Raw genomic sequence first — 27,959 nt, forward strand, 5'->3', positions numbered from 1 at the left:
TCACTCGGCCGCTCGAGTCATCGAGCTTGAATGCAGTCTCGCAGCGCTCAATTTGTTGCGTAGTGTGCCAGCTGCGTTCGCGCAGCGGAATGCACCTACATAGGCTACGTATATGATCGCGGCGATCGGTGCAGCAGGCATCACCTTTCGGCACTCGTTGCTGATGCAGGCGAGGTCTATCTCCTGCGCGTTGTGCATGAGCTTGCTCACCACGAGCGTCAGCATGATGCAGCCGACAGCCGAGGCGGCCACGATTAGCAGCACTGACCGGCGCCGAAACATCAAAGCGGCTTCTGCGCCAGACACGAAGGGAAAATAAAAATGAGTTCCGACGTTCGGAGTGCCGAAATTGCAATCTGATTTTGAGGCAAAGTCGCAACAACAACTGCCGGTCCTCAAAGTATCGTCTTAAAACTTCATTTTTGTTGATTTCTTGGTAAGATGATTACTAGAAAAGAAAGTCAAACTTCCTTGTTGTTTTATTTTTGGAATTTCGCGCCGAGATCCTTACATTGACATATATAAGTCAGTGCGACGTCATGAATTTCAAGTGCGTTCTCATACTGCTAAAGTTATTTGGGCTCTCTCAATTGAGTTTTGTGCTATGGGGGCTAACACTAGCGAGGCAAGGCTACTATACGACGCATGTACATACACTCGTGAGGGAATGACAGGTGAACTAAACAATCAAACAACCAAAACACATTTTTTTTTAAGACGGAGCTATCTATACCTCGGAAATGGAGAAATAGATTATCGCAGCATCATTTGAATCAACTACTTTGTTGCATTTAAAAGAAAATGCTAAAATTTGCTGACTGTTGATTGCACATTTTTTTAATTTTTGTTTAGAAAAAATTGCCTAAATCAGAAAAATGTGCAAATTGAAGCACCAAGTTCACAACTCTTAACTCAGCAATAAAGGTCATCACGCGCAGTCATGCACACTGCATCTAATGGGGCATCTAGAGCGGTCGGAATCGATACGTGATACTGTTAACACCACTCTGAAATATATCACAACCCATCGCAGTGCCTCAGTGACTGTGGCATTTTGATGTTCAGAGCGAGGTAGTGGGTTTGATTGCTAGCCCTGGCGGGCACGCTTATAAGAAGGTGGCAAGCAGGCCCAGTGCTGGGCTTTGAGACGTTGAATACCACGGATCGATCGATCGATCGATCGATCAATCAATCAATCAATCAATCAATCAATCAATCAATCAATCAATCAATCAATCAATCAATCAATCAATCTGTGTATAGGAGTTGTCAAAAACTCACGTAAAATGAGTAACGGTTTTGTCTAAGCTGCAAAATGACGATGTTCGTGCCCTGCACGTCCCATCTTCGCGCCGGCAAGCGATGCCGACCGTGCACTGCGTGATGAAGCCTAGTAGCACCCTCTATTGTGCCTAAAACAACGCACCGCTGTCTCACAGGCCACGTAGAATTATAGGAGACATTTCCCCGTAGTTTCAACAAAAGGTGCCACCATAAGCTTCGCCCATCAGAAGAAAGTAATCAGTCGGCTTCATTCGGATGACGCGAGTTTTTCACCAGCGCGTGTGGTGTCCTCTCCTATTCTTTAGTCCTTGTCGCGCTGTGGTGCAGCCATCAACTTGAGCGCCTAACTTTCCCGATTTGCCGCCCTTCGGAGATGAAACGCCCCTCGCACATTTGTTTTAACTTGTTTGCAGACTGAGGTCGCAACGACAGTCTAGACACACTATAGGCTGGGGTAATCCAAAGCAGCGACCAAACCTGCATCATGGAAGCCGGTGAAGAACATTAAAAATCCCGAGCTCAAGCAGAGGGAGGAAATGAGAGTGGCACAGGAGAGCAGAGATGAAGACCGTATAGCATGTAAAACTCTGCTCGAAGGTGACCTGCTTTCGCTAATCGTTACAAAATTTAGTATGCGATTGATGTATTAAGCCAATACATTGAGTAGTAGCGGTGAGGAGAACAGCCAGTGTTTTTGGCAATAATTCGCATACACGAATTTCCACTCGCCTACAATGCGTGCTTATTTTACAGTTGCTTGCTTAAGATGGCACTTAAATTGTGTAGCATATGATGTATGTTGCGTTCACAAAAAGACTCGGTCAACTCTGCCGCAACTCTGCGAGTCCACGAAGTCTTTCCATCTAACTTCCCGTTCATTATGGATCGTCACCGACTTCCCTGGGAGGCGAAAGCCAAGTACCCGCAATACACAGTATCGCGCGCGATTCTGTTTGTGCGTACACACATAGTATCGTACATACACGCGCGCGCACGCACACACGCGCGCACGCACACACGCGCGCACGCACACACGCACGCACGCACGCACGCGCACACGCACAAAAACAGGTTCAAGCAAGCGTAGATCTTTGTGCAAACTGTGCGGCACCAGAAAACTGCGCGTGCTGGTTCTAAGCAGTAAAACAGCGCTAAACAACAGGACGAGGAGAAGGACACAGACAACAGCGCTGACTAACAACCAAGTGTCTTTATTCTTTCAGTCAGCATATATATATGCTGCGCCGCTATCTCAAAGCACGGAATCAACAGAATTCAGCATGCGCAGGGGAGAAAAATGCAATTAATGTGATATGAAGGCAATCTCGTCCTTCGGAAGGAGAGAAATAGAGAGAAGGTTGGAGACGGACTCTCCTACCTGGCCTCCTCCATAAAGGCCTGCAAAGGAACCAGTATTTCTGTGTTTTTCAGCGACAAGACAGACAAGGAACTGCGCCCTTTTCGGGCCATTGTTTTTGAGCGTGGAACCTGGCAACAAGTGGGAGTGTTCCTGCAAAGGTTTTTGTGCCTCCTCGACATCGATGACCCCTTCCTCATAAAGACCCCTCCACCTTTCTCCGTGAGGAATGTCCAATAGGCTGTCCGAGCTTTTTCCGCGGACATCAAGGACTTGTATTGCTATTTGCCTCAAGATGGTGTATGCATTGAAGTCGGCCATTGCATTGACAAATACGGTGTTCTTAGGTTTCAGAATGCATGTGGTATCAATGTCGACAACTTTTTAGAGCTCTTGAGGTTTTACATGTTTTCCACTTTCGTCTCCATGGAGGATAAGCTTCTTATACAGAAGAAAGGTGTGTGTATCGGTTCATGTATAGCCCCTGTTCTTAGCGACATTTTATTAGCCAGCTATGACCGCAATCTTGGAACCAAGCTCAGCCAGACGAGCACTGTAAAAGTTATGCGATACGTTGATGACTTTTTAATTTTTTACAATACTAACACTACTGACGCGCAGCCTGCTGCTGCTGCTGCTACAATATTTGACCTGTTCCGTACAGTTTTAAATTCCTTTGAATTGATCACGAAACTTCCGTCAGACAACAAGCTGCGTTTCTTAGACTTAAAGCTATCGTTCTCAAGTAATCATGTATGTTGGGGTTACGCTCCTCGGTCCCATAAGAGCCTTCTTCCCTTTTCCTCCGCGCACTCAAAGATAGCCAAGCGTGGTATTGCAAGATTTTGCATGAAGGCGGCCCTCATCAGGTCTTGTGAGCACCAATAGATGCAAGCCTCGAAAAGTAAGTAGCCAGGCTGAAGCTCGCAGGTTTCCCGGCACTGCTTTTAACCAGCATCGCTAAAAGCCTCGCAACAAGCCTTACAAGAAAGCAATTGGCAGCTACTCAATCAGAGAATCGCTCACGGCAAATGGTTGCGGTTATCCCATATGTGCACCAGGTTGTGCATAATGTCAAAAAGGTTGTCAGCAGGGCAGGCGTTAGGTTGCTGTTCACTGCCAGAAATAGGTTAGGTAGCCTGTGCCATCAAGTCAATCGGGTGGCCGAGGACAACTAAGAAAGTTGTAAGAAGCAGCACAGACAGAAGTTTGTTGGTGACTGTTGTGACTGTGTGGTTTATAAAATTCATCTTTTATGCAAGCATTTTTATATGGGTCAAACCGAGCGGTGCGTCAATGACCGCATGCGCGAACACTCAAAGTTCAAGAACGAGCTAGAGATAGTCATTTACCACTGCATTGCAATGAATGCGGCTGCAAGCCGTCTTTTAATGATGTGACCTACCTGTCAAAATACCACGATGACCGCGCACGTCTTATTTCCGAAGCTTTCCACATTCATGTTAGCGGCGAAGCATGTGTAAGCCTTCCCTCTATTTCTCTGCTTCCGAAGGAGATTGCCTTCCTATCGCATTAATTGCATTTTTCTCCCCTGCGCATGCTGAATTCTGTTGATTCTGTGCTTTGAGATAGCGGCGCAGCATATATATATGCTGACTGAAAGAATAAAGACACCTGGTTGTTAGTCAGCGCTTTTTTCTGTGTCCCTCTCCTCGTCCTGTTGTTTAGCGCTGTTTTACTGCTCGTAATCATGAACCAACCAGCCTAAATGCGTACTCTTCTGGTTCTAAGCAGCACGCCGGGATTACGAGTTGAGTCCTTGCTTTCAGTCCGAGGAATTAGGCCTTTATATTCATTGAATAATTACGTTTAACGTCCCAAAATAAAGCTATCAGAGACTGCTGTAGGGGAGGGCTTCGACCCAGCACTGCTAAGTACGAGGTCTCGGGATCGAATCCCCGCCACGGCGTCGCCTTTGGATGGGGCAAAATGCAAAAATGTCCGTGTACCATGCATTGGGCGCACGTCGAAGAACCCCAGCTGGTCGAAATTATTCCGGAGTCCCTCACCATGGCGTGCCTCATAATCAGATAGTGGCTTTGGCAAGTAAAACAAACAAACAAAAATAATTTTCGAACCAGCAGCCTTCTGCTCAGTAGCAGAATGACCTAGTGACTGTGCCACCACGGCGGATGGACAACTTTGTGGTGGTGAACCAGGGGCACTATAACGTAAGGCTACTCTGATCTGTTTCTATTCCGTTTCTGCCATTAGCCCGTCACGATTGTCCAAAAACTGCGAGCACTCCCCATCTCATATAACGTGCGCACCCTGATTATGCACGATTAGGCCAAACAAAAAGAAATTAAAACTCATTTCCTGTTCTACGCCTTTTTCACCAATAGCACTCCGATATTGGTAAAATCATTTTTGGGCAGCGCCCACTTCACGCGGCGTCACTGTCACGCGACTTCACAAAACCTGGAAAAGTCGTCACGTCAAAGGGATGTGTACGCACTGAAGATTCGTTAATATGCCGAACAAAACTGTCTTTCTTCTCTTTTTTTATTACGGCTTAGGCAAGGAAGGCAGCGGGCTTTCGAAAATCCTCGGAATAGTGTAAATCCTCGGAGTTGTAAAAAAAAAATTAGGAAATATGCAGCATTGCCATTTGTTGGGCGTGTTGGTAAACTGAAAGCATATTTAGCGCCAGCAAACAAGGACGGAAGGGAGACGACAACACCCCAATGCGCTAACTTCAACAACTTGATTTTCAGGAAATACACCTATATAACCCATGCGCAGTGGCGCCACCTTATCCAAATCTTACCCGTCCAAAAAAGCCATCTCTTTATCTATTGAAAGGGCACTAACACACGTGTCTCTATTCCGCCAGATAGCCTGAGCCTCAATAATCTCTCGCACGTCTTTATCTTTGTGCTTCGCAAGAACCCGGCAGGATCCATACACCGGCGCACAGCCCTATTCTTGACAGTGGGTTGACAGATGACCGCATTGCTTATTTTTCACAGTTTTGCAATGTTCCCGTAATCGGTCATTAAGACATCTCCCTGTCTGTCCGATATATTTTTTCCCACAGGGAAAATATGCGCCTTGTGCCCCTTTTCTTGAGTCTTTCTTGTTCGAGTAGCGCGTTTCAATCAAACAGGGAAATCTGGTTCATGTTTCACTCACCGCCGACACGGGTCTTACCAGTACGCATGAGGTCACTGCCCTGCGTCCAATATGCCTTGTTGAAGTACGCGGACGTCCACTCGAGAAATAAGTTCAGGCAACAAGGTAATCGAGAACTGCGGCTTAGCCACGAAGAATGCACAGCGGTATTAAATGTTCTTGCACATTTTTTTTTCTATCGTGCACCTGACACCCCTCCTATTTGCCCTCACAATGGCATACATTCCTGCAAAATGATTTTGGCACTTCTCTGTTCAAAACATCCATGCTGTTCATGACTTAATAGAAGAGCGCCGTTTCAGTCTGTTCACTTGAAGACGCGAACGAGGTGAGAATGTTATGACTAGGAACAAAAATCACGTAGGCATACACACCTCCCGACCTGTAGTGTCCAGCAGAGCTTCTACGGCCTGAAATAGAGAGAATGAGGACTGTTAGCGTACGTTCGACTTTCATTGACTTTCATCCTAAGCTTGGCTTTCTAAAACGTTCAAACAATGTAAGTGAAACGTCATACAGCTTTCTGCGCGCACCCATCAAATTTTACGCTGTCGAATTTCCTGTGGAAAGCACTCCAGTTAAAATTAGTTTAGGAATAGAGTCTAAACGAGACAGAGTTTCGCAAAATCACAAGACTTGAAGGGATGAACAGTAGCCTAGCGATGTATGTGTGTCTAGCAAAAGCCAGTCTGGTGTCCAAAAGATGGTGGCAATGACGTGTTTCCGGCTCTGCTATTGGTTCCGGCGCACACAGTCCGCAAAAACGCCGCCTTCGAGATTGGTGTCTGTTACTCTGCTTTTGGGCCATTCCGAATTATACCATTCTAATTTCCGCACCGGCTTATAATCCTCCGTCATTTGGGGGTGACGAAGAGATAGATATATGAACGCTGCCAAGGACAGAGAGAGAGATAATTTATTCGAATGAAGGCAGATAGGTCGGCCTGAGCTAACGCGCTCTAGTCTGCTACTTAGGCTTTTGTCGCCTTGGTGGAGACTTATTGAAACGCTGGTTCCGTTCTGAAACTGGCTTTTCTGTGTAATTAGATCATTCTGATTGATTGCACTTGAGAACAAACTACCGGAAAACAGACAACAGATAAGAAAACGGTACACGGCTACCATCACGTACCAACTCATTTACCTTGAAGCAAAAAAGAAAGAGCATGAAATTGAACAATGCGTTTCGTGCATTCCTGCACCACGCTTTGTTCACGTGAAAGCATAATCATCATAAAGGTGCATGTTGAAATCATCTCAATTTCTTTGGCTTGTCGAGCTAATTGGTCAGTAATCACGCGCGCATACTGATCTCGCGATATGAAAGGCTTGCTGCGTGTATCCTGATCTTTCTTTTTTCCTTGCAGAACACCAAAGTCTGCTCGAAGACTGGAGCGCGCGTTCACTTCTTTTGCTTGAACGTGTGCCAGCCTTTTCGCTATCATACTTACGTTCTGGTGCAATTAACTCTACAGTTTTTCCTGCAAAATATGGTGGATCTAGAATTAATGATGTTCCACCCAGTTCGGAATAAACGCAGTCTATTAATCAAATAATCACCATGGCGCTTAGTTTCGCAATTAAACTACATTTGTGCCAGTAACGTCATCTTGTTTCAGAATAACGGTATAAAATTGATCAACGGTAAAGTCAGCCCAAAACTCTGTCGGGATGATTAATTTGAACTGTATCGAGATAGGGCAGCATTTGTTTCTTGCGTCGTCGTCGTCGCCGTCGCCGTCACCATCATCGTCATCATATTGCGATAGCAATTATATGGACATTCCAGGCGCATTTCTGCCGTCGGCGTCGCCGTGATATTCCTAAAGTTCAAGGGCGATAACATCGTCGCGGCGCGCAGTATGCTGTATGTGCGAGTAAAAGAGCGCGCGAGGGGAGCCGACGATCGCTCCTTAATCTGGCGCGCGGAAGGGGTCAAAGCGGGGAGGAAACGCGCCGTCTTCCGTCGCCCGAAAGGCCCGGGGGAAGAGGAGAGAGGGAGGGGGACGACGCTTCAGTTCGTCCGAGAGGAGCCGACCATCGCGGCTCAATCTCGCGCGTGAAAGGGAGGAAACCGGGGAGGCAGCGCGCCCGTCTTCCGTCGAGCTCATGCCCCCGGGGGAGGGGAGGGAGAGGGGCGGCATTGTACTCTGGCAGCAACTGCGTATTCCGCGGCCGCGCGCGGTCGTGCGCACCCTGTGTTGAAAGCGATCTGCAGAGTGTAGGTGTGCCGACAGCTCACACCTTTGGGCGTGCTGTGTTCTCGCCTCTCAGTTTACGTTGAGGCGACAGACAGCACGAAGGTCACGTCGCTCGCTGGTGTTTCCGCGCTTCCTCACACCAGCGTTTTGACAGCGAGTGCCCGCGGCCACCGAGTGTGATGTGTGCGCGGTGGCACCATGCTTGTTAATTTAGTAAGTAAGCGAATGTTACCAAGTTTATACGGCCGACAAAACTACTATACTTACTTCGCATAGCTACCTGCTAATATGCTATCGCAACTGATGCTTAACTGCGACTTTTTATGTTCACTGTAATGCGAGCCTCTCCCAACGATTTATAATTACTCATCTCTTGCGCCTGGTGAGAACATCCTATAAGTCTGGAAATTTACTAATTGTATCACATCACCTACCGTATTTGTATGAATATAACGCGTTTTTATTTTCCCTTGAAGTTCGCGTTGAAGCGAGAGACAGCAAGAAGGTTAATTTGCTCGCTGCTGCTGCCGTTTTTCCTCACACCAGTGTTTTGACAGCGAGTGTCAGCGCTGATTGAGTGAGATGTGTTTCCATTTGCCTGTGCGTGCGTGAAACCGTGCTTGCTAATTTAGTTTGTAAGCGAATGCTCACGATTTTGTACGGCTGATAAAACCACTATGTTTACTGCGTATAGCTGCCTACTAATTTAGTATCGCAATCGATCCTTCGCCTTTCGGGCGAAACTGCGAGTTTTTAAAGATTATTTTCCTGGTTTTTTGCATTCTACCACGCGAATGTAGTGATTGGAGCTTTCTTTGGAAATTTTTTTCCTAGATATATCTACACACCATTGCTGTCAGCGCTTTTGTGTTGTACACAGTATTTATAAGCATTTAGTTTAATGCTGTTTGTTACGTGCATCTTTCTTTTGATCTTGCGTTTGTATCGCGGACGTATAACTTCTCATAAAGATTTTTAACCTGCTTCGTTGTAATCGTTTAGACGGATTTTCATGACACTACGGAACTGCTGGTTTCACTTGTCATTTTTGTTTAAGGTGCACGCAAGTCATCCACATAACTTATCGCTGTTACTGACCTGTGGCCACAGTCACGGTCATATACCAATTGATAGTGGTACAGCACATGCCTCTGGCCGTCCAGAGTGCCCGCGATCGGGCCGTCAAGCTCGGCTTGGCGGTCCCTACTTGGGACTAGCCGGGTGGCGCGGGGTCTTCCCTGCGTCTTTTCTGGACCTAATAAAGTTATTTCACTCACTCACTCACTGTGGTAGGCCACGTGACCGCTATATACCTCAGATGGCTTGCCCAAATACATCCCTATCTGTATAAAAAGCGACTGGAATATCGACTACCCCCGTTTTCCCTCTAATCCACGGGGGGGAGGGGGGTAACTGATGTTTTTTGCTTAGCGCACTGTATTCTCCCCGAATAAAGGGAAAGCGAACACTAACTTACCTCCTATAGAAAGCAAGGCAAAAGCTGAAAAAAAAGAGAGCAACAAAGTATAAGTCAAGCTGTCACTTGAAAATGTATTTTTGCACCTTTTCTAGCAGAAAGCGAGGGTGCCTGGTCAGTGCTTCCGTTTTCGCTTCCTAACTTGTACACGACACTTATTGCATATTGTCCTTCGTAGAGTTTAGCTGTCGCACATGTAAGCACATATTGCCCAATATGAACACCGTGAGCGTAATGTCTGTGCAAGTTGCCGGGGAAGAACGACTCACTATCGGCCGCGAAGAAATCTATAAATGTGTGTAGGCAAGTATTCGCAACCTTCTGTTTTCGACTTAGCGTTAATGAGTGATGAATGCGCAGGACTTGAAGAAATATTGATATAGGGTTGAGTTATTTCCATTTCTTCCATGCCTTTGTCTAACATTACTTTTCCTGGGCATCTCATGATGTCACTTTTCGACGCAATTTAATGCATCGGCAGAATACTGCACCCAAAAGACTGAACTACATAGGTTTTGTTTCGAGTTTGCCAAGGCTAAATAAGAAAACCTATTAAACTAGAAAGCGTGATGATTTGTGCTTGTTGGCACAGCATGTTAAACATTGAACCACGTAACTTAAGACGAGGACGAGAGGCACATACCGCTAACTTTGAACAAATATTTACGATAGTGTCTCTCTTGGATAAAGAGCTGTTTCTTTTTCTTCATTTTTATTTTGGGGGGGGAGGGGGGGGGGCTCAGTTTGTGCTCGTGTTCATTCGTAGCAACGCTGACAACCATTTCTTTTGTCTGATTCTTAGTTCTCCTGTCATATTTTTCTGTTTATCTTTCAATTTGCTGTCATTGTAGCTTCTCGCATATTGGCGTGCTTTTTCTTTTCAGAATCGACCTTCCTTGGAAGTGTAGTGCTTTGTGCGGCCTGTCTCCGCTTTCATCTTATCAGAGGACGTGTTACCTCGGGTTTCCCAGTCAAAATACATGCAGAACGCTGAAATGCCATCATGAGACAACCACTAGACCTATTTGAATGGAGCGTTTTATTTGCGAGAGAAAGATTAATTCTAGTAACTCTAGAAAGCCGAATTTTCATTTAGTGCATCGATGTTCTTCCCAAATTGCCGAAAATTGGTAATTTTCAAAAAAATTGAAGCGCTAAGCTTACAGACCCGTAACTTTTCACCAGAAACAAATATAAACTGCATCTGTTGAAGCATGTAAAGCGGACATGTTTGAGGCGAGTTTACAGCCTACATGGAATGTTTACATTGTCTACAAGGGTTTTGCAAGTCCTACTCAGAAATTAGCAGTATATTTCAGATCACTGTACTTCAATTTCTCCTTTTCATATGTTATGAAGCGTAGTTTGCAAAATTGTTTCATGGTTAATTGTTGCCGAGATACAGAGCTGAACTTGGTACTTGATTTTTTTATCAACTTTCAGTGTTCAATTTTTGTATAAACATGCAGTGCCTGACCAATAATCTGCCTGTTGCAGTGACTAGATTTTAACTTTGTCTTTTAAATGCAACAAATTTTGTCAAATTCGATGTAGTAAACGCCTAAAGAAAGACCATTTCTCCTTTACCGTGTGATTAGGCATATAGGAGCTCCCGAGCTAAACCTTTCCGTTACGTTGCGCTCTTCAATGCTACACAATTAACCCCTCGGTTGTGAAGCGACATCCTAGAGCTACTCACGTGCAATTTGCTCGTAAGAGCCTGGTGGGCACAGATTTGCAATGCTGGACAGGCTGCGTTCTTCTGCATAATGAAAAGAGTGTGGCAGTGAGCGCACGTGAGTCGTGTACACAAGCGTGCACTGAGCCGTAACATTGCACAGAAAAGCTCCGGATCCATACATTACCAGTAGGTGTCACCTTTCCTTTCTTACTTCGTTCTTTCTTTCTTGACACATCAAAGCAGGTCCAATAGAAAACATTACGTCAGGAGTGGGCGTATATCAACAACGTTTGGAAACATTACTTGGTTCAGGACAAATAAATGGTAAGAAGTAATTTTATTTTATTTCATACTTGAAGCCACTGCAGTCAGTTTGTTAAGGGTTGTTGGTCGGCTAGTTGGCTCCGATTCACACCAAACAAGCCAACGCATGTGTGTGTCGCACTCTCTCGTCTCTTCCCAATCCTTCGGTATGGATGCAGGGAGTTGTAGCGGTGATAGGGACAGGAGATTAATTTCAGTCATGTGCTGTATGGGCGAAGAAGGATCGCTGAAATGAAACTTCGTGAGCACTTGCTGCCGGCGCTAGCATTTATCGTCGGCATCTCCTGATTACGTCACCACCAGAGTGAGCACGCCGCGCTTTATCTAGAATGCGTCGATCACAGTTTTTGTCTCACTTACGCATCTCTTCCACATCAGCTCTCCCCACGGAGAGGACATGTGGAAACAGGCAGTGGCCCGTTGCTCGACGAGTTGGTACATATTTGGGCGATAGAAGGAACACAGAATACATAAAGAGAAGGAAGGTCTGAGCGCTCGATTCCAGTTGACCTTTATTGGAAATAATCAGGTCAGAGTGTGCACTTCCCCAGATCGTCAGGCATATGCACACAGTGAAGAAGAACACTCACCTAATGCAGATAATGAAGCCTACCGATGGTGTCAAATTCACTTTGTCTAAGCAAAATTGAGGCGTCGATGGCGAACAGCGGATGTCCTCTTCATTCACGGGTCCGTGTCCTGTGTTAATTTGTCATGTGTCCTTCCTCACCCCTGTTATTTTTGTGCTCGTTTCTGTCGTCCAAATATAAAAAGAAATATCGCCGTGTGCCAAGTGTAGTGATGTAGTCGATGAATCGATAGATCGAGTCAGTGTCTCTCTGGACAAGTGTGTGGGTAGATGACCGGAGGGACGGGTGAACCCATCGCAAGATTGATTTGACCACCTTATAAATGATTAATATATTGTCTAGTCAATATAGTAGTCAGTAATTTTTTCAAACAACGTTTATAATTCAATTATTGCAGACAAGTACACAGTGTGTATGCTGGTGAGTAGGACCACAAAATTTAGTCGGTTGTGAAAAGCGTCCCTGCATTAAAGACAAGTTTTGCCCTCTCGTCAGTACGTGCTTCCGATTGTTTGCTCGTTTTGGTGTTCGACTTGCATGCGGGGACCAAAACTCGATTAACGTTTACGTGTTATTTGTTATTCGAGCACTAGCCCAACAGTCACTCTACCTGAACGTTTACGTTGCTGTGGTCATGTGAATTCGTTTGTGCGCAAGAGTGGTTTGGAAGAAGGGGTGCTGGCCAATCGAAATAGCGAGCGAATACGCACGCTCCGCTGATGACAATCTTTAACCTAAAACGGCTGCAAACATTGCAGTGGATACCCAAGCTAACCTGTTATTTGATTCGGAGAACATAAATGAGGACCCTCCAGTGAGGGAAACTAGCCTTGGCAAGTTATTACTGTAGACTGTCCATCCCAGCCATATAAAACGAGACTTTCATGACTGTTCCAACAATTTTTCCTCGTTAAAAATCCGGTGAAAGCTTCCTCGTTGAAGTACACTAGACATTACAGTAGTATAGAAATTGGCCACAACGTGCTGCAGCGCCAGAGACTAGCTCAGTTATAAAAGACAAATCTTGAAGGTATTTTGCTGCAGAAAGCGCTGCCCACGCGAACACTCCAAGATGCGGAGCACTTCCACGTCACGCCGGCGCTCGCAAGCGTCGCTCGAGGCTTAGTGTTCGATGACGAGAACGATGGAATGATTATTGCTCAATTCCTATATACTTCTTTGGTACTCGTTCGCCCATAATGAAAGATTTTTCGTACAGTCGTTCGCTAAACTAACAATATTCGGGAAAAACGTCTAACATCCTAGGGAAGATGCTGTGAAGAGGAAACAGCCATACCTTGCGGCTTGATTTCTGGTTCCAGTCGAACGGGTGCGTTCTTGCCTGTCGCAGGGATGTTGTCGCTCCTGAATGCATCGTGAACTGCGTCCTCGACTGCAAACTTGTCTGTATCCTCGGCTACATCCTTGGCTGCATCCTTGGCTGCGTGCTTGACTGCGTCTTTAGCGATGCTGTCGTCGATTTCCCTGGAAACACTCTTGGCGCTGTTCCGAGTGATGCCTTTGACGCCTTCGTGAGAAGGGGCTGTCATGCTGATACCTGTCGAGTTTGATATCGCTTACAAGTTAGCACTTTCGCGGGCATCTCTTTCGATTTTCACATCTCGTTTCATTCGATGACACGTAAAATAAACGTGGGTTAAAGGAACACTAAGAAGATAAGTTAAGCTGCGATAATTTATTACAAATATAGTCACAGTGACACTTCCGCAGTAGTAAAACCACCATTTTTGCCGGCATAGAGGGCATAATATGCCACAAAATGCGTAAAAACGAAATAACGCGGCGCGCGCTATCTCGGAGGGCAGGCCATCACGTCTTGGATTCTGGAAGCGTCCACACGGGTCTGGTTAATTGTTTGTAAGTGGAAGAGCTTAAAATTACGTTATAAGAGAGCGAAAGAGCATAGCAAGTTTCGAGGCCATACCCCCCACCGAAATGGCTCAACTATGAGAGAGTACCTTGAAATGCGTGGCGTCACACCGACAAACTTGGTGAAGTTTTGGCAAGAAACTCAACAAAAAAATGTCCAGATTTTCTCATCTAAAGAGCTACCTTTTCTCGGCAAACGAGTGAAACATAGTTTTAAATGATGAGTTTAGAAAGCTAATCTGATTGTGTGTTGTTCTGTAGTACCTCTTTAGGCAAAATGAATGTCCAGCGATTGACATCAGAGAGGGCACTTCTCACCATTATATTCAGGTCCCTCCTGCAAATGGCTTTGCACTTCATTGGACTGCTCGTGCTTCTGCATTGCTGAATGGCAGAAATGGCAGGTCACAAATAACACATAAATATTTTTTCTCTTATCTGATAAAATAATATTCGGACTATCTGAAAGAAAAGAAATAATTTTCCTCTGACGGTTTTGTAGCCTTAAACTGCGTGACCATTTTCTGAAAGATACGTCTACTAGTAAAGCTTGCTAGTGTTGCATGACAATGCGCACGCTGCACTTACATGTAAAAAAAAAATGTCGCAGCTGTTAAAGACGCGCGTAGGTCACGCGCTCAACATCAGAATCGTTTTTTTTTTTTTTTTTTACAGGAAACGATACTTCTCGTGTAAAAAACGATACTTATTGAAGTCCCATCTTCCGTCTTCAATAAAACGAACAATTTTTTTTTCAATATATGCAACGGCAAATGTCAGTCGGCAGGAATATTTTTGCTGTATCGGAACAATAAGTTCAGTTTCAGTGAATGTTTAGCCAACCGTTCTTTTTTTTTTTCTAGGAACGAATTAGTACGGCAAGTGAGAATGGCTGAAACGATCGAGAAGTGTGTGTGTGAGGGGAGGGGGGGGAGGTGCGTGCGCGCATGTGCATGTGTGTTTTAAATTGTTTTTTTTTAAATGCGCATGCATGCCCATATGGTCACGCAGGCAAAAAGTAAAATCCTTCCTAGTCTATTTTATATTCCTTATTACGCGTTTCAAAGCCTTTCTTAACTGGCGATAATGCTCACCTATCAAGGTAATTCAATGTACGTATTAAGGTAATGAACTGACGTATGTTGGTTTTGCCATTACTTGTTTCACCGCCACAATCAATGGTGCGCCGTTTATAAAGGTATGTACAGAGTTTGTACACAGGACTCGTTGAGATGTTTCATCGACTTTCGATTTGAACGAAATATTCTGCGCACAAGAAGAATATATTTTGTATTTTTTTTATTTGACTTGTGCAATGCTTTCTTTGTTGCTCGGAACTCGTATCAACATCTTAAATAGGAATTATCATGCAAATAGCAAACGAAAACGTTAATATTATGCTTACGTGGTGTAAATCCTGAACTCGCTGCAATATTAGTAACACGGATTGCAAATGCTTCCCACTACTGAAAGTTATATTGAAATACAATGCAAACAGGAGTACAGGTGCAGTCACAAGTAAATAGAACGCGCGAGAGCCTGGCAAACCGTGTCGCAGCGCTTCCTAACGCCGGCTCCGGTAACTGATTAGCCCGGTCGCCAGCAAGCAGCGCGCGCTATCAGCCGACCCTTATCTGTAGCGTACGGCCATCACTTTTGGAGGCTCCAGCGGATGCTTGTTCCTTTTCAAATGCGCCATCAAGCATTTCTCTGGCACTACCTGCGATGTGTTTAATTTGTGAAATAAAGACAGGCTGGCAATGCGACGGTGGAGCGATAAGGGTGATAATCCGGATGCTGTTTTTCTGTGTGCAATTCTCGAGTGGGCGTTTCGGAATTTGTTCCGGAGGCCTTTAACTTTGGTCTGGAAGCTAACGATCACGTCTGCACGTCACCAAAACGAGTTTTAGAACGGCGCTTGCCCACATGTCTAACGATAACGGTTTTTTTTCACGTAGGTATCAGCCCGGGTATACTTACACAATGTGCTCAGCAGTGGTCGCACGGCTGTGAATGTTTGGGGAGCCGTCTGCAGGGATGGACTGGGCCCACTTGTGCAGCTTCCAGCGAAGTTTAACGCCGCGTCCTACTGAGATATCCTTGACAACTACCTCGTCCCGTTCGCCCTGGACGGTCCCTTTAAGGATGGCTTTTACTGGCTTCAGGAGGACCACAGCCCCGTCCACAAAGCTAAAGTCACCGAAGACTTATTAGAAGAGCAAGGAGTTCGACAGCTGCAATGGGTGCCAAAGTGCGCGGACTTCTACATTACAGAAAATGTGTGGGGAGTTCTTAAATCCAACTTGGCACACATGAACTTGGGTGCAACAAGCAAAGAAGAATTGTGGCTTACTGTTGCAGTGGAATGGGACCGCATTAAGCAAGACCGCGAGTTTGTGCAATCTCTGTACGATTCTCTGCCCCGGCGCATGGAAGCAGCCATTCGCGTTAACGGCAGTTTCACGCACTTCTGAACCGCGTTTGCTTTTGCATCTTGTATTTTTTGTTCTTGTGAAACTAACTCGATGAAATTCTTCCTACTAAGAAAACTGAAGAATCCCGTTGTTACGCTCGACGCGCTACAACTTTGTCAATGAAACTGCTACAGACGCAGGACGGAGGGAGACGATAACACAGGGTGGCCTGCGTTGTCTAGCTCTGTCCTGTGTGTCTGTAGTGGTTTTATTCACAATGTCTCACCAACTGGCCTACAACATTACCCTGCTAAATTCTGCATAACATAAATTGCCCCGACATGTACGAGCGTTTTAAGAGAGGGCCGAAATCGGTCTTCCTCCACTACGGATGTGACACAGTGAATAAGTTCGCCAAGAACTTTATATTTATTGCACATTTTACCGCGTAAGGTTATCAGCGAAAAAGGAAATTGGGCAAAATAGTAATGGTTGGCCACGTTTAAGCGCGACGCAATAAAAGACGGAGCACAAGCATCCACGAACTGCACACTGCGAGAGAGCACATGTGCTGCTGCTATAACGTCGAAAAGCTGCGGTTCCTCTACCAGTCGGAGCATTCCAAGCTGCCTAACATTGCTGTCATTTCTGCGGCTGGCTTTATCTAATTTGCGTTTTCATCGTCACAGCTACAGCTCCTCCCTCCACGTCAAAAGACTTGAGAAGGCAGGCTTCCCATTCTTTGCTCTCACCAGCATCTGAAATGATTTTGACGCCTATACAACTGCGCGACAATAATTCAGAGCACCCAGCGATCAGTAGTTCTGGAAGAATATCGGTTAAGGTCGCAAAAAGAAGCGTTAGAATTACGATATATTTGTTTGTATAATATACAATGCGAGAAATGTACAACTTAGTGTTCAGGAAGCAGAAATAGTTTTGTGTTATGCTCCATGACGCTTCAGCGAATTTCGAATGTCCTGCAGTTTTGTGCAGCTGCAGGGCGTAGGCACCCTCCACGCCTTCAAATATCTGTCCAACGTCAACCAAATACGCGGTACGTCGGCAAATTTCTAATCTCATCCCATCATCTGCCATCGTCCGCCATCATTGACTGTGCTTCCCTCCTCGTGGCGCTCACTCTGACAGACCACCGGTTATCTGCTTTAAACATCATGTGATCTGCCCAAATAAGCTCCTTCCTCTTAATCGCCCACTAGTATTCGTGGTCAGCGAGGCATCGACCTCTGCGCAGAAAAAATACACAGAAGGCATGGCATACTTACTTGTTTCACTTTCGGGTGACGCTGTGGGAGAAATATTAGAAGTGTCAGGAGAACTTTTGCAATGCAAGCTATTGAACATGTTTAGATGTAAAGTTTATATAAACTGACATTTCGACCAGTGAAAAATGTGTGCCAATCTCAGGCTCTCTCTCTCTCTCTCTTGACATCAATAATTTAGACACTCCGACTATGTTGTCTTCATGTACCACGTGGCTTTATTTTAAACTAAATTGCGATGCGAAGTATACTTCGCATCTGAACAAAACCCGATGCATTCAGACGCCATACTCAATCACATCATCCATATCGATCGAAACAAACGGTAAGCCATTTCGCTTCCAGAATCCTGGCTCACACACTTTAGGCATTACTGTCTTCTATATCGAGCGTCTTCCCTGCTTCACATACACACAACCCTTGCTTTTCTTACCCCTAGCAGGATACAAGTCAATTGAAGTCCGTATAAAACAACGACAGTCGTTTCGCTATGTGCTGATCAGAATTTTGGAAATAATTCTCTCAGAGACCTCGCAATTTTCTCTCGGCTTATGTTTAACGCGAATATACGCAAACAACATGCGACGCTAAGTACAGCGACTGGTTAACTGCTTGCCTGGCTGGCTTGTTCAATAATAATTATAAGTAAACATTTTACAGCTACTTTACTGATATTTGAGCGCAAGTTTATATTCTATGTTTGCGGCCTCTCGTATGAAAGGGTGTTAGATATTGCAATATCATTGCCGCGAATGTGCTTAACGTTTCTAGTCGCCTAGAACTACGCGCCGGCTGCCTCATTTCGCAAACACATGCATCAACCGCCTTTGCGGAGGCGAGGCCCAACTTGCCAAGGTGCAAGCTTTTTTTAAACGGGACCCCGACGCATCAAGTTTAATCATGGTGTATCGCAGAAATGACGTGGAAGCTCAAGCCTGCGTTATCCGTGAAATGGGCGTAGGATGGACGAAAATATGGCGGCTGGCTGGATCCGAACCTGCAATTTTTGCCATAGTGTGCGGGTAGCCCTCGGCGCGGCTGACAGTAATGGACGGCGTTTCGTTGGTATTTTCTATATAAGGTGAAATCTGCCATTTGTAGGTAACCTTGCTGTACTTACTTGGCTCGCGCTGTATTTTAACATTACTGCGTTTTAGTTTGAAGTGCCATGCCCATGTCTAATTTATATCTATTTGCCTGTTTTGTTTCTTTCGAATTTATACGTTACCTGATTGCTTGTTTCTGCTGTCGCTCACGTGAGAGTGTATCTATTATTTTAGGTGCCGCTTCCTTTGTCAGGTGGGGGGGGGGGGGGGGGCATTCTCTTGCCTTTAACCAAAGCACTGGAGAATGCATGCATCTTTGATGTTTCTTCAAACAAAATAAAGTAACAGCTAGCCCCCTATAGAAAGATTTTAAACAGGTTGCTCAAATTTCAAGTTTAACAAGACACACCTTTGTACACGCGCGCTTGTGGGAAAGATTTTAAAAAGCTTTTGTTAGCTTGAAACGCGACTGGCTATGAGCTGAATTTATGCTTCAGATTGAGATATACCAATTTTTGGGTTCTCTTGGAAAATTGTTAGGTCAATTAGATTACTTATGGCAACTCAGTTGTCGCGGCAAATGGGTTGCCCTGTTCATATCCGACTTCTGGACAGTCGGATGTGCTCTGCCAGCACAGGTTATATGAAAGAAAATCATGTAAAGTATTGAGCACCAATTTTTTGAAATGTCAAACTTTTTTTAGGCTATATGAATCCTGCAACGGTAATAATATCCAGTTCATAACTGTAGAACATTCCCACGCGTTTTTTCTTGGTCCGCAGGTGCTGCAACAGAAAAGAGATATCAACTGAAATTTGTCTCGTAGATGCAGAGGGCCGGCATGCCTTTTAATATGTATCCATATTTCTGCTTCTGAGGGCTGATAACAAAATCAGCTTGTGCTGTTTTAAAGCTTCTTGGGTCCCGAGTTCTTCATAGCTGCTCGGTAGGTTTCTCGCCTCTGACTGCGCAAACCGAAATGTGCGGTCGCGACGGTCAGGCGTGTCGCATGGGTGAGAGAGCGTGCGTTATTTTCTTTCCTGCTCTAAAACTTTGCAATAGTCTGCAATTCGCGTTTAAATCCTTCTGATCTTCGTATTTATTTAAACATGGGCACAAACATGTATTTCCTTGTCAAATTAACTTTACATAATCTGCTTCACTACTTCACTGTATGTAAATCCAGATTGTTGTATTACATTTACAGCGCTTTGTTTTCTATAAATTATGTATTCGCATTACAACACATAATTTTGCTTGTGTTTATCTGTATTGATTTTATTTCCTTACTGCTTTCGCATTTCTGCCCCATTTCTTTAGTAACTGATAATCAAAGGTCCCGGTGAAATGCTTGGCTTTGGGACCCGTGTATGTGTATATATATATATATATATATATATATATATATATATATATATATATATATATATATATATATATATATAGGGATTGTATCAACATAAAAACCCGCGTTGTGGGTGTGTGCGTAGAATTTGCACCTGCGCCGTGGGACCGCAGAGCATTCTCGGAGTGTCTTGACGGGCAGAAACGCATTTGCTATGCATGCTGCTAAACGCGATGCATAGAACTAACAATTTATTTATTTATTTATTTATTTATTTATTTATTTATTTATTTATTTATTTATTCATTCATTCATTTAGTTATTTAACCTCAGGACCAAATAATTACAGAGGGGAGTGTGTAGACAATAAGCATAGTGTACAATAAAGCGCAGTAAGACATGGTAACTCCTAATTATACATTGTTAGTTAAAGCAAATTTAAATCGGGTGTTATCATAAATGAAAGCAATGGCGGAAGGAAGGCGATTCCAGTCTTGTCAAGTGCGAGGTAAAATAGAGTAAAGACAGGTTTTGGTATGGCATGGCCCGATACCAACCTTAACCTTAGAGCGACGGTCAACATGGTCCGATATATAATGTGGCTGAAAAATGAATTCGTCACGGAGGGTCGGGTGGTAGTAAAGCCTATGAAAAAAGTTCAGGCGGAATTTTTTTCGGCTGGATTCTTATGACGGAAGAGAGATAACCGATTCCATAGAAGTTACACTGGCAGTGTGGTTATAACAGAAACAGATGAAGCGAGTAGAACGATTCTGTACCATTTCTAGTGAAGTAATCAAATTGTTAGCGCTTGGATCCCAGACTGGAGTGACGTATCCTAATTTAGATCGAATGAGTGTTTTATATAACAGGAGCTTTAAAAATGAAGGAGCTACTGAAAAGTTACGGCGTAAGTAAGCTAACATGCGATTAGCGTTGCTAATTATCTTCTCGACAAGCAAAGACCAACTTAGATTAGATGTGATATGAACACCTTAATATTTATAGGAGGAAACCGTGGCTGAAGGAGAGTTCACGTAATATCACTGAGCACGTGCTGGTGGGCGAGTTGGTTATACGTGACTACAACGAAGGCGCCAAGTAAAACAACGGACGAAGGAAGGCGACACGGGACAACCACGTAAGCGCAACCACGTGCGCCTACGTTAGCGTAGTTATCACGTTAGCATGGTTATCAGTAACTATTTCACAAAAAAATTACGCAGTCGTCAACGAAAATATGAATATCAGAAGAAACTCGAGAAGAAAGGTCGTTGATGTAAATGAGAAAAAGAAGGGCGCCTACTACGGAGCCTTATGGCACTTCAGATTGAACAGGACATTGATTTGAGCAACGTTCATTGGCTACAACAAATTGGGAACGATTTGAGAGGAAATATTTTATCCACGAAGAGAAACTATGATCAATATTGAGCTGAGTTCATGAAATAGTATGTGGGAGACCTTGTCGAACGCTTTGAAAAAATCTAATACAATCAGCTAAAAAAGAACGATCAAGAATGCGGTGTAGTTTATGAGTAGGTGATATGAGCTGTGTTTCGCACGAAAATTATTTTCGTAAGCCATATGTTGAGCTGGTGAGAAAAAAAAAAGATTCAAGAAAGGTGACAAGGTTCGAGAACATGTGTTTTAAGAGTTTGCAGCATGTACTAGTAATGCAAATGGGCCGATAATGAAATGGTGAACTTTTATTGCCCGATTTGAAGATTAGAATCACCTTCCCAATTTTCTATTGAGCTGGAAGAGTTGATGTGTCAAAAGATGGCTGAAATATTTTTTTAAATATGATTGAACTGTAAACACAAATATTTTTCAAAAATTTGCAATCAATAGAATCATAACAAGGGGACAAATGGTGCTGTAATTTATTAATATCCGCCGTGGTTGCTCAGTGGCTATGGTGTTGGGCTGCTGAGCACGAGGTCGCGGGATCGAATCCCGGCCACGGCGGCCGCATTTCGATGGGGGCGAAATGCGAAAACACCCGTGTGCTTAGATTTAGGTGCACGTTAAAGAACCCCAGGTGGTCAAAATTTCCGGAGTCCTCCACTACGGCGTGCCTCATAATCAGAAAGTGGTTTTGGCACGTAAAACCCCAAATATTATTATTATTAATTTATTGATGAGTTTCGTAATTCAAGCCGTGTTAACAATAGTAGGAGGCATGTATGAGTAACTGTAATGAAAAATGTCTAGAAGATGAGTATTTGTAACCACGAAGAAATCTCTCGAAATGGTGTCATTTAGAATAGCACCACATTGGTTAGGTGGAACGGAGTTGCCAGCTGTGTCTACTAAAGCAATGGAGTTAGGAAGACTGGGGTTAATCATGCGCCAATATTTTCGAACGTTAGATGTAAGAAATGAGGGTGAAGTACTCGACATGAAATTATATTTAGCTTCCTTTAATGCTGCGATTAAAGTATCAGGTGCAGATTTGTAGGCTATCCAGTGCGAGTTTGAGGATGACAGTTTGGCCCAGCGATATAGACGTTTCTTTTTATTCGAAAGGTGTTTAATATGGGTGTTATACCATGGTGTTCGAGAATTCTACGTAATAATACGAACATGGATGTATGTTTCCGTGAATTGGTTTACTTTAGTTGGAAAAATGTCCCAGTTATGTTGGATAGGACGCTCATGAAAGTCAGAAATGTGTTAGTGAAATCAGCTAATTCATTTTCGAGTGCCTTGAAGTTAGCTCTAGTTTAGTCGCGAATTGTTTTGCGTATTTTGCTGGTTTTGGGAACTTGCGCATTAATGAATAAGGAATGTAGCGAATGATCACTTACACCTGGGAAATAAATACTAGAAACAAGGTCAGGTCTAGTTGTAAGGATTAGATAAAGGGTGTTGGCCGAGACTGGCGTGATTCTAGTAGCTTGAGTGGTTAATTGCGATAAAGAAAGCGTAGAGCATAGTTCGAAAAAATCGTGAGCTTAAGAGGAAAATTGAGAAGCTTGAGAGGAGCTTGGAGAGGAGAAACCGCTGGTTCTGTGTTCCACATCATGTTAGGAAAGTTAATATCACCGAATAAGAATATGGGAGATAAAGGAAAACGTGAGACAAAATCATTAATACTCTTACGAAGTTCCGGCACAAAGGTATTTGTGTAAGTGGGCGGACAGTAACAAAGGCCAATGACTATTTTTTGGTGGCCAACTATTAAATACGCCCAGATGATTTCTAGGTTAGTGTTAACGACAATGCGCGAAGATAAAAAAAAGTTCAGAGATAGCGAGGAGGACGCCGCCACCTGTCACAACGATAAATTGATAGACGGTGTGCGTCTTGGAATATTTCCATGTCATGAACGTTATCACGAAGCCACGTCTCGGTCAGTGCGATGATATGAGCAGAGAATGAATTTATTGCGGATGATGAGGAGTTTTGTTTAATACGCTTCTTGGCATTGCCAAAGAGAACAGCTTGAGTGCCCACCACCCCTCGAGCTTTGCTAGCTTGAAGTGTTAGGTGCATCAGTGGCAGGCGCTCCGTGTGGCTTCTTGTACCTCATCGGAGACAGGAATATATATTGTTACGCATTTTTGTTAATAACCATTTCGTTGTAACGCAGCTGGAAGGAAGACGATTGTGGTTGGCTACGAGCGAATTCCATTAGTTTCGTTCGAGTTACGCGGGTTCCGGGTGAAAAGCCCTGACTGACGCATATGTCATTTATTCTGAATTGCTCACGTAGTGATAAACCGTTTTGCGCGTTACTGGCGCGTTACCGCGAAGTGCTGCGAAACGAAACGTCTGCAGCAAGAGAAGAACGGCACCCTGTTCCTTTAGCCTAGTTAGAAATGAAATACAACGGCACGTATCATGCGTCTATTTGCGTATCATTTAATTGAAACGTTAAATAAAAGCTCCAATTTACATACACGGACCCTGACAAGTGCGCTGGATCTGTCATAATTTTTTTAAGCCCTTAACGCAACATGCTCGCAAATTGCACTGCTCTGGCTGCAAACCTTATAGTCAAAAAAGCACATAGTCTTACCTGGTTCCTGCTCGTTAACAGCTGCGGAATGACGCTTCAGGTCAAACGGTGAGCAAGTAGGAAATTTAATTGCGCCTATACGCCTAGTTTTATAACCACAATTTGTCATTTAAGATTAAAGTATACTTACGGGCTTCTCGTTAGTGAGGTCACTAATGTCAAGGAACACATTAACGCAGTAAATTGATACTGACGTTAATATTTCGGTTATCTCTTTGAAGTGCTAAGAATAACATAGATGCATATTTCTTATGCTGGAATTGTCAACGCATCAAAAGTGGTTTCGATTGTTCGATGAAACGCTTTGCGCATGAAGTCACAAGTGCACATGTTACCGCATGTTACTGGAAATGAGCATGTTACCGGAAATCACACTTCTAACTTTTCAAATACAGAAATGCCAAGTCTACAAGTACGAAAACAGATAACTGCTCATGTCGCTGCAAAGACTCATTACCTCTGGTTGTAAGTCTGCCTGATCACATTTGTTTCGTTCCCCATAAATTTGAATTCACGCAGTGTTGTGTTGTGCTATCCATGGCCGACTTCCGTTTAGGTGTCTGTCAACCGTGAAACATGTCAGCGTGGCACCACGCGTCACGTAGGGCCTATAAAGACAGTTTATTCTAACGGGATACGTTCTCACCCACCCGCATTCTTCCTTTCGGGTCCTCGCGCCAGGCAGTTAGGTTTACACTGGTCGACTAGCCGACACCACACAGAAGGCCACTCACTTTTATAGGAAACCCATCGCTTGTGTCCAAGCGCCTAAATATTCAACAAAGGCCTCCAGAATAATCTTTCTTGTACTTATACCTCTCGTTAAGCGTTCCCATCAGTGACTGCTCTCTGACGTCGAAAATACGTGAGCTTCAATACTAACTACGTGTCCGCCCCGAGAGTGGATGAGTCTCTATACGTCACCACTTACCGCTAAGCAATTCTCGTTCACCTCGGGCGCCGAACAGCACTGCCTATGGGAAAGCTTACCCTGTGCCGTCTCCGGACTCTTCCTTTTCTTGCGCGCCTTCTTCTCCGCCTTGGGCGAGCCCATCGCGCTCAGGAGTTCTCTGGCTGGCAGCTGGCGTCAAGACTGCAACGTTCGCGCAAGGCAGCTTCTTCTTCTTCCCAATATGCTGAGCGGAACGTGAAACCCTGGGTTTTCTCTTCTTCTTTCTCCTTGCCAATTGATAGATACTTTGTACACACGGAGACTATGCAGAAGAGTGGAAGAGACAGCCTTGTCCCCATAGAGCGTCCGCTAGTACAATGTACAGTCTCGACAAGAATGATTGAAATAGTAACTTAGCGCAATAAAAAGACGGAAACAACAAAGTTGGACAAGGACACGCGTTTGTCCTTGTGCACCTTACTTGTTTCCGTGTTTTTATAGCGCATAGTTACTATTTCAATTATGGACGACAAACTAGCCCAACAATCAACTCTTCGACAAGAATGAACTGATGCTGGTTACCCTAGCGTCTACCGCCTGAATTACAGAGAGGACATAAGGAGGCAACACGAGTCGTGGCTGCCATGCGTAGTATTGCATTCGTGTCCTCTCCATAAATTACGGCTGGTTAAAAGGTTAAGAAAAACCCGGGGCACTTCGCCGACCAAATAAAGATTTAAAAGAAAAGAATACGTTTCGGCTCCCACACGGGAGCCTTGTTCACTTATGGGTTGGCCATACGCCTGACGAAGGTTAATGAAGTTCAGTGTTTGACGGAAGCCCGTCTGGTCGGGATGAAACATGGTTAAAAGGTTAAGAAAAACCCGGGGCACTTCGCCGACCAAATAAAGATTTAAAAGAAAAGAATACGTTTCGGCTCCCACACGGGAGCCTTGTTCACTTATGGGTTGGCCATACGCCTGACGAAGGTTAATGAAGTTCAGTGTTTGACGGAAGCCCGTCTGGTCGGGATGAAACATGGTTAAAAGGTTAAGAAAAACCCGGGGCACTTCGCCGACCAAATAAAGATTTAAAAGAAAAGAATACGTTTCGGCTCCCACACGGGAGCCTTGTTCACTTATGGGTTGGCCATACGCCTGACGAAGGTTAATGAAGTTCAGTGTTTGACGGAAGCCCGTCTGGTCGGGATGAAACATGGTTAAAAGGTTAAGAAAAACCCGGGGCACTTCGCCGACCAAATAAAGATTTAAAAGAAAAGAATACGTTTCGGCTCCCACACGGGAGCCTTGTTCACTTATGGGTTGGCCATACGCCTGACGAAGGTTAATGAAGTTCAGTGTTTGACGGAAGCCCGTCTGGTCGGGATGAAACATGGTTAAAAGGTTAAGAAAAACCCGGGGCACTTCGCCGACCAAATAAAGATTTAAAAGAAAAGAATACGTTTCGGCTCCCACACGGGAGCCTTGTTCACTTATGGGTTGGCCATACGCCTGACGAAGGTTAATGAAGTTAATGAAGGTTAATGAAGGTTAATGAATGAAGGTTAATGAAGTTAATGAAGGTTAATGAACAAGGCTCCCGTGTGGGAGCCGAAACGTATTCTTTTCTTTTAAATCTTTATTTGGTCGGCGAAGTGCCCCGGGTTTTTCTTAACCTTTTAACCATGTTTCATCCCGACCAGACGGGCTTCCGTCAAACACTGAACTTCATTAACCTTCGTCAGGCGTATGGCCAACCCATAATGTGAACAAGGCTCCCGTGTGGGAGCCGAAACGTATTCTTTTCTTTTAAATCTTTATTTGGTCGGCGAAGTGCCCCGGGTTTTTCTTAACCTTTTAACCATGTTTCATCCCGACCAGACGGGCTTCCGTCAAACACTGAACTTCATTAACCTTCGTCAGGCGTATGGCCAACCCATAAGTGAACAAGGCTCCCGTGTGGGAGCCGAAACGTATTCTTTTCTTTTAAATCTTTATTTGGTCGGCGAAGTGCCCCGGGTTTTTCTTAACCTTTTAACCATGTTTCATCCCGACCAGACGGGCTTCCGTCAAACACTGAACTTCATAAATTACGGCTGTACGCTACAAAATTTCTTAACCAACATACTCAAATGGAACCGTTGTTAATGCATCCTATAGCCCATATTGTTCACGCATACAAATTTGATCTGCATAGTTCTAATAGGACCACATAAGAAAAGACAGGACCACACAAGCAAGAATCAGCGCAACTTCGTATCCGTAAACAAGAATCAACTAGCCTACATGAAACCGCTTGTTTACTTAACTGTCAATAAAATGGCGTACTTAGACACACGTTGTTTGTTTGTTTGTTTGTTTGTTTGTTTTGCTGACGAGGAGAATTAGCGCAAAACAAATGATAACTCACATGGAAGAAACGACAGACTGTTTGTTTGTTTGTTTGTTTCTTTGTTTGTTTGTAAGTAGTAAGTAAGTATCGTATCTATGGCGGACCCTGTAGCGTGACTTCAAACTTGCAGTCAGAACTTATTTGCTTATTTGTTTATGCATACGTGACTCTGTAATAATAAAATTTATTGAAGTGAATACTCGCGGATAGCTTATTCATCTGTCCTTACAAAAATATTCTCAGCTTGAAACTGTTGCAAAATACGGCCTCAGAAAACTGTGTTGTGTGATCCCCGCTTTGCCTCCCTTCTGGCATAGAGCCACTCGTGAGTCGAACAAGAATTAGTGCACCTCTGAAGGAAGAGCGCGATCGGTGAAATAAATGGGCATCTATCGTTCGTAGCAACATTAAAAAACAGAAAGAAAAAGAAAGTGGAAGGAAAAGATGCTTTCCGCTGATTAGATAGAGCCAAAGTTGCACAACCTTCGCATTAAGCTTGCGGTGCTCTGGCATTTTTTTTTTTGAGCTACGATGACGGCGGCCTTTTAGTACATTTCTTTTAGTAATTATGCACATGTATATATAACTTAGCCCCCATAA

At 44.2% G+C, this 27,959-nt stretch overlaps 1 protein-coding gene across 1 annotated transcript; it reads right to left on the bottom strand.

Annotated features, from left to right (window-relative positions):
• Positions 1-25,177, bottom strand: LOC142564444 (uncharacterized). Its single transcript, XM_075675445.1, has 8 exons — positions 25,067-25,177; positions 17,661-17,681; positions 14,279-14,344; positions 13,368-13,628; positions 11,175-11,237; positions 9,476-9,499; positions 6,172-6,207; positions 1-293 (listed from the first exon to the last, which is right to left on the bottom strand). Exons 1-8 carry the CDS (start codon positions 25,128-25,130, stop codon positions 1-3), a joined length of 828 nt encoding a protein of 275 aa, XP_075531560.1. The 5' UTR covers positions 25,131-25,177.
• Between the last annotated feature and the right edge of the window lie 2,782 nt (positions 25,178-27,959).

The sequence above is a fragment of the Dermacentor variabilis genome, chromosome 11 (genome assembly GCF_050947875.1).
Source record: "Dermacentor variabilis isolate Ectoservices chromosome 11, ASM5094787v1, whole genome shotgun sequence".
Taxonomy (NCBI): domain Eukaryota; kingdom Metazoa; phylum Arthropoda; class Arachnida; order Ixodida; family Ixodidae; genus Dermacentor; species Dermacentor variabilis.

What these genes read in the sequence shown, in the direction of transcription:
- LOC142564444 (XM_075675445.1), bottom strand. Translation starts at nt 25,130, where the DNA reads ATGGGCTCGCCCAAGGCGGAGAAGAAGGCGCGCAAGAAAAGGAAGAGT. An exon ending in GTCACCCGAAAGTGAAACAA is followed by an intron (nt 14,345 to 17,660) that starts GTAAGTATGCCA and finishes TCTGCCATTCAG; the next exon opens with CAATGCAGAAGCACGAGCAG. An exon ending in CTCTTACGAGCAAATTGCAC is followed by an intron (nt 9,500 to 11,174) that starts GTGAGTAGCTCT and finishes CTTTTTTTTCAG; the next exon opens with CTTTTGCCTTGCTTTCTATA.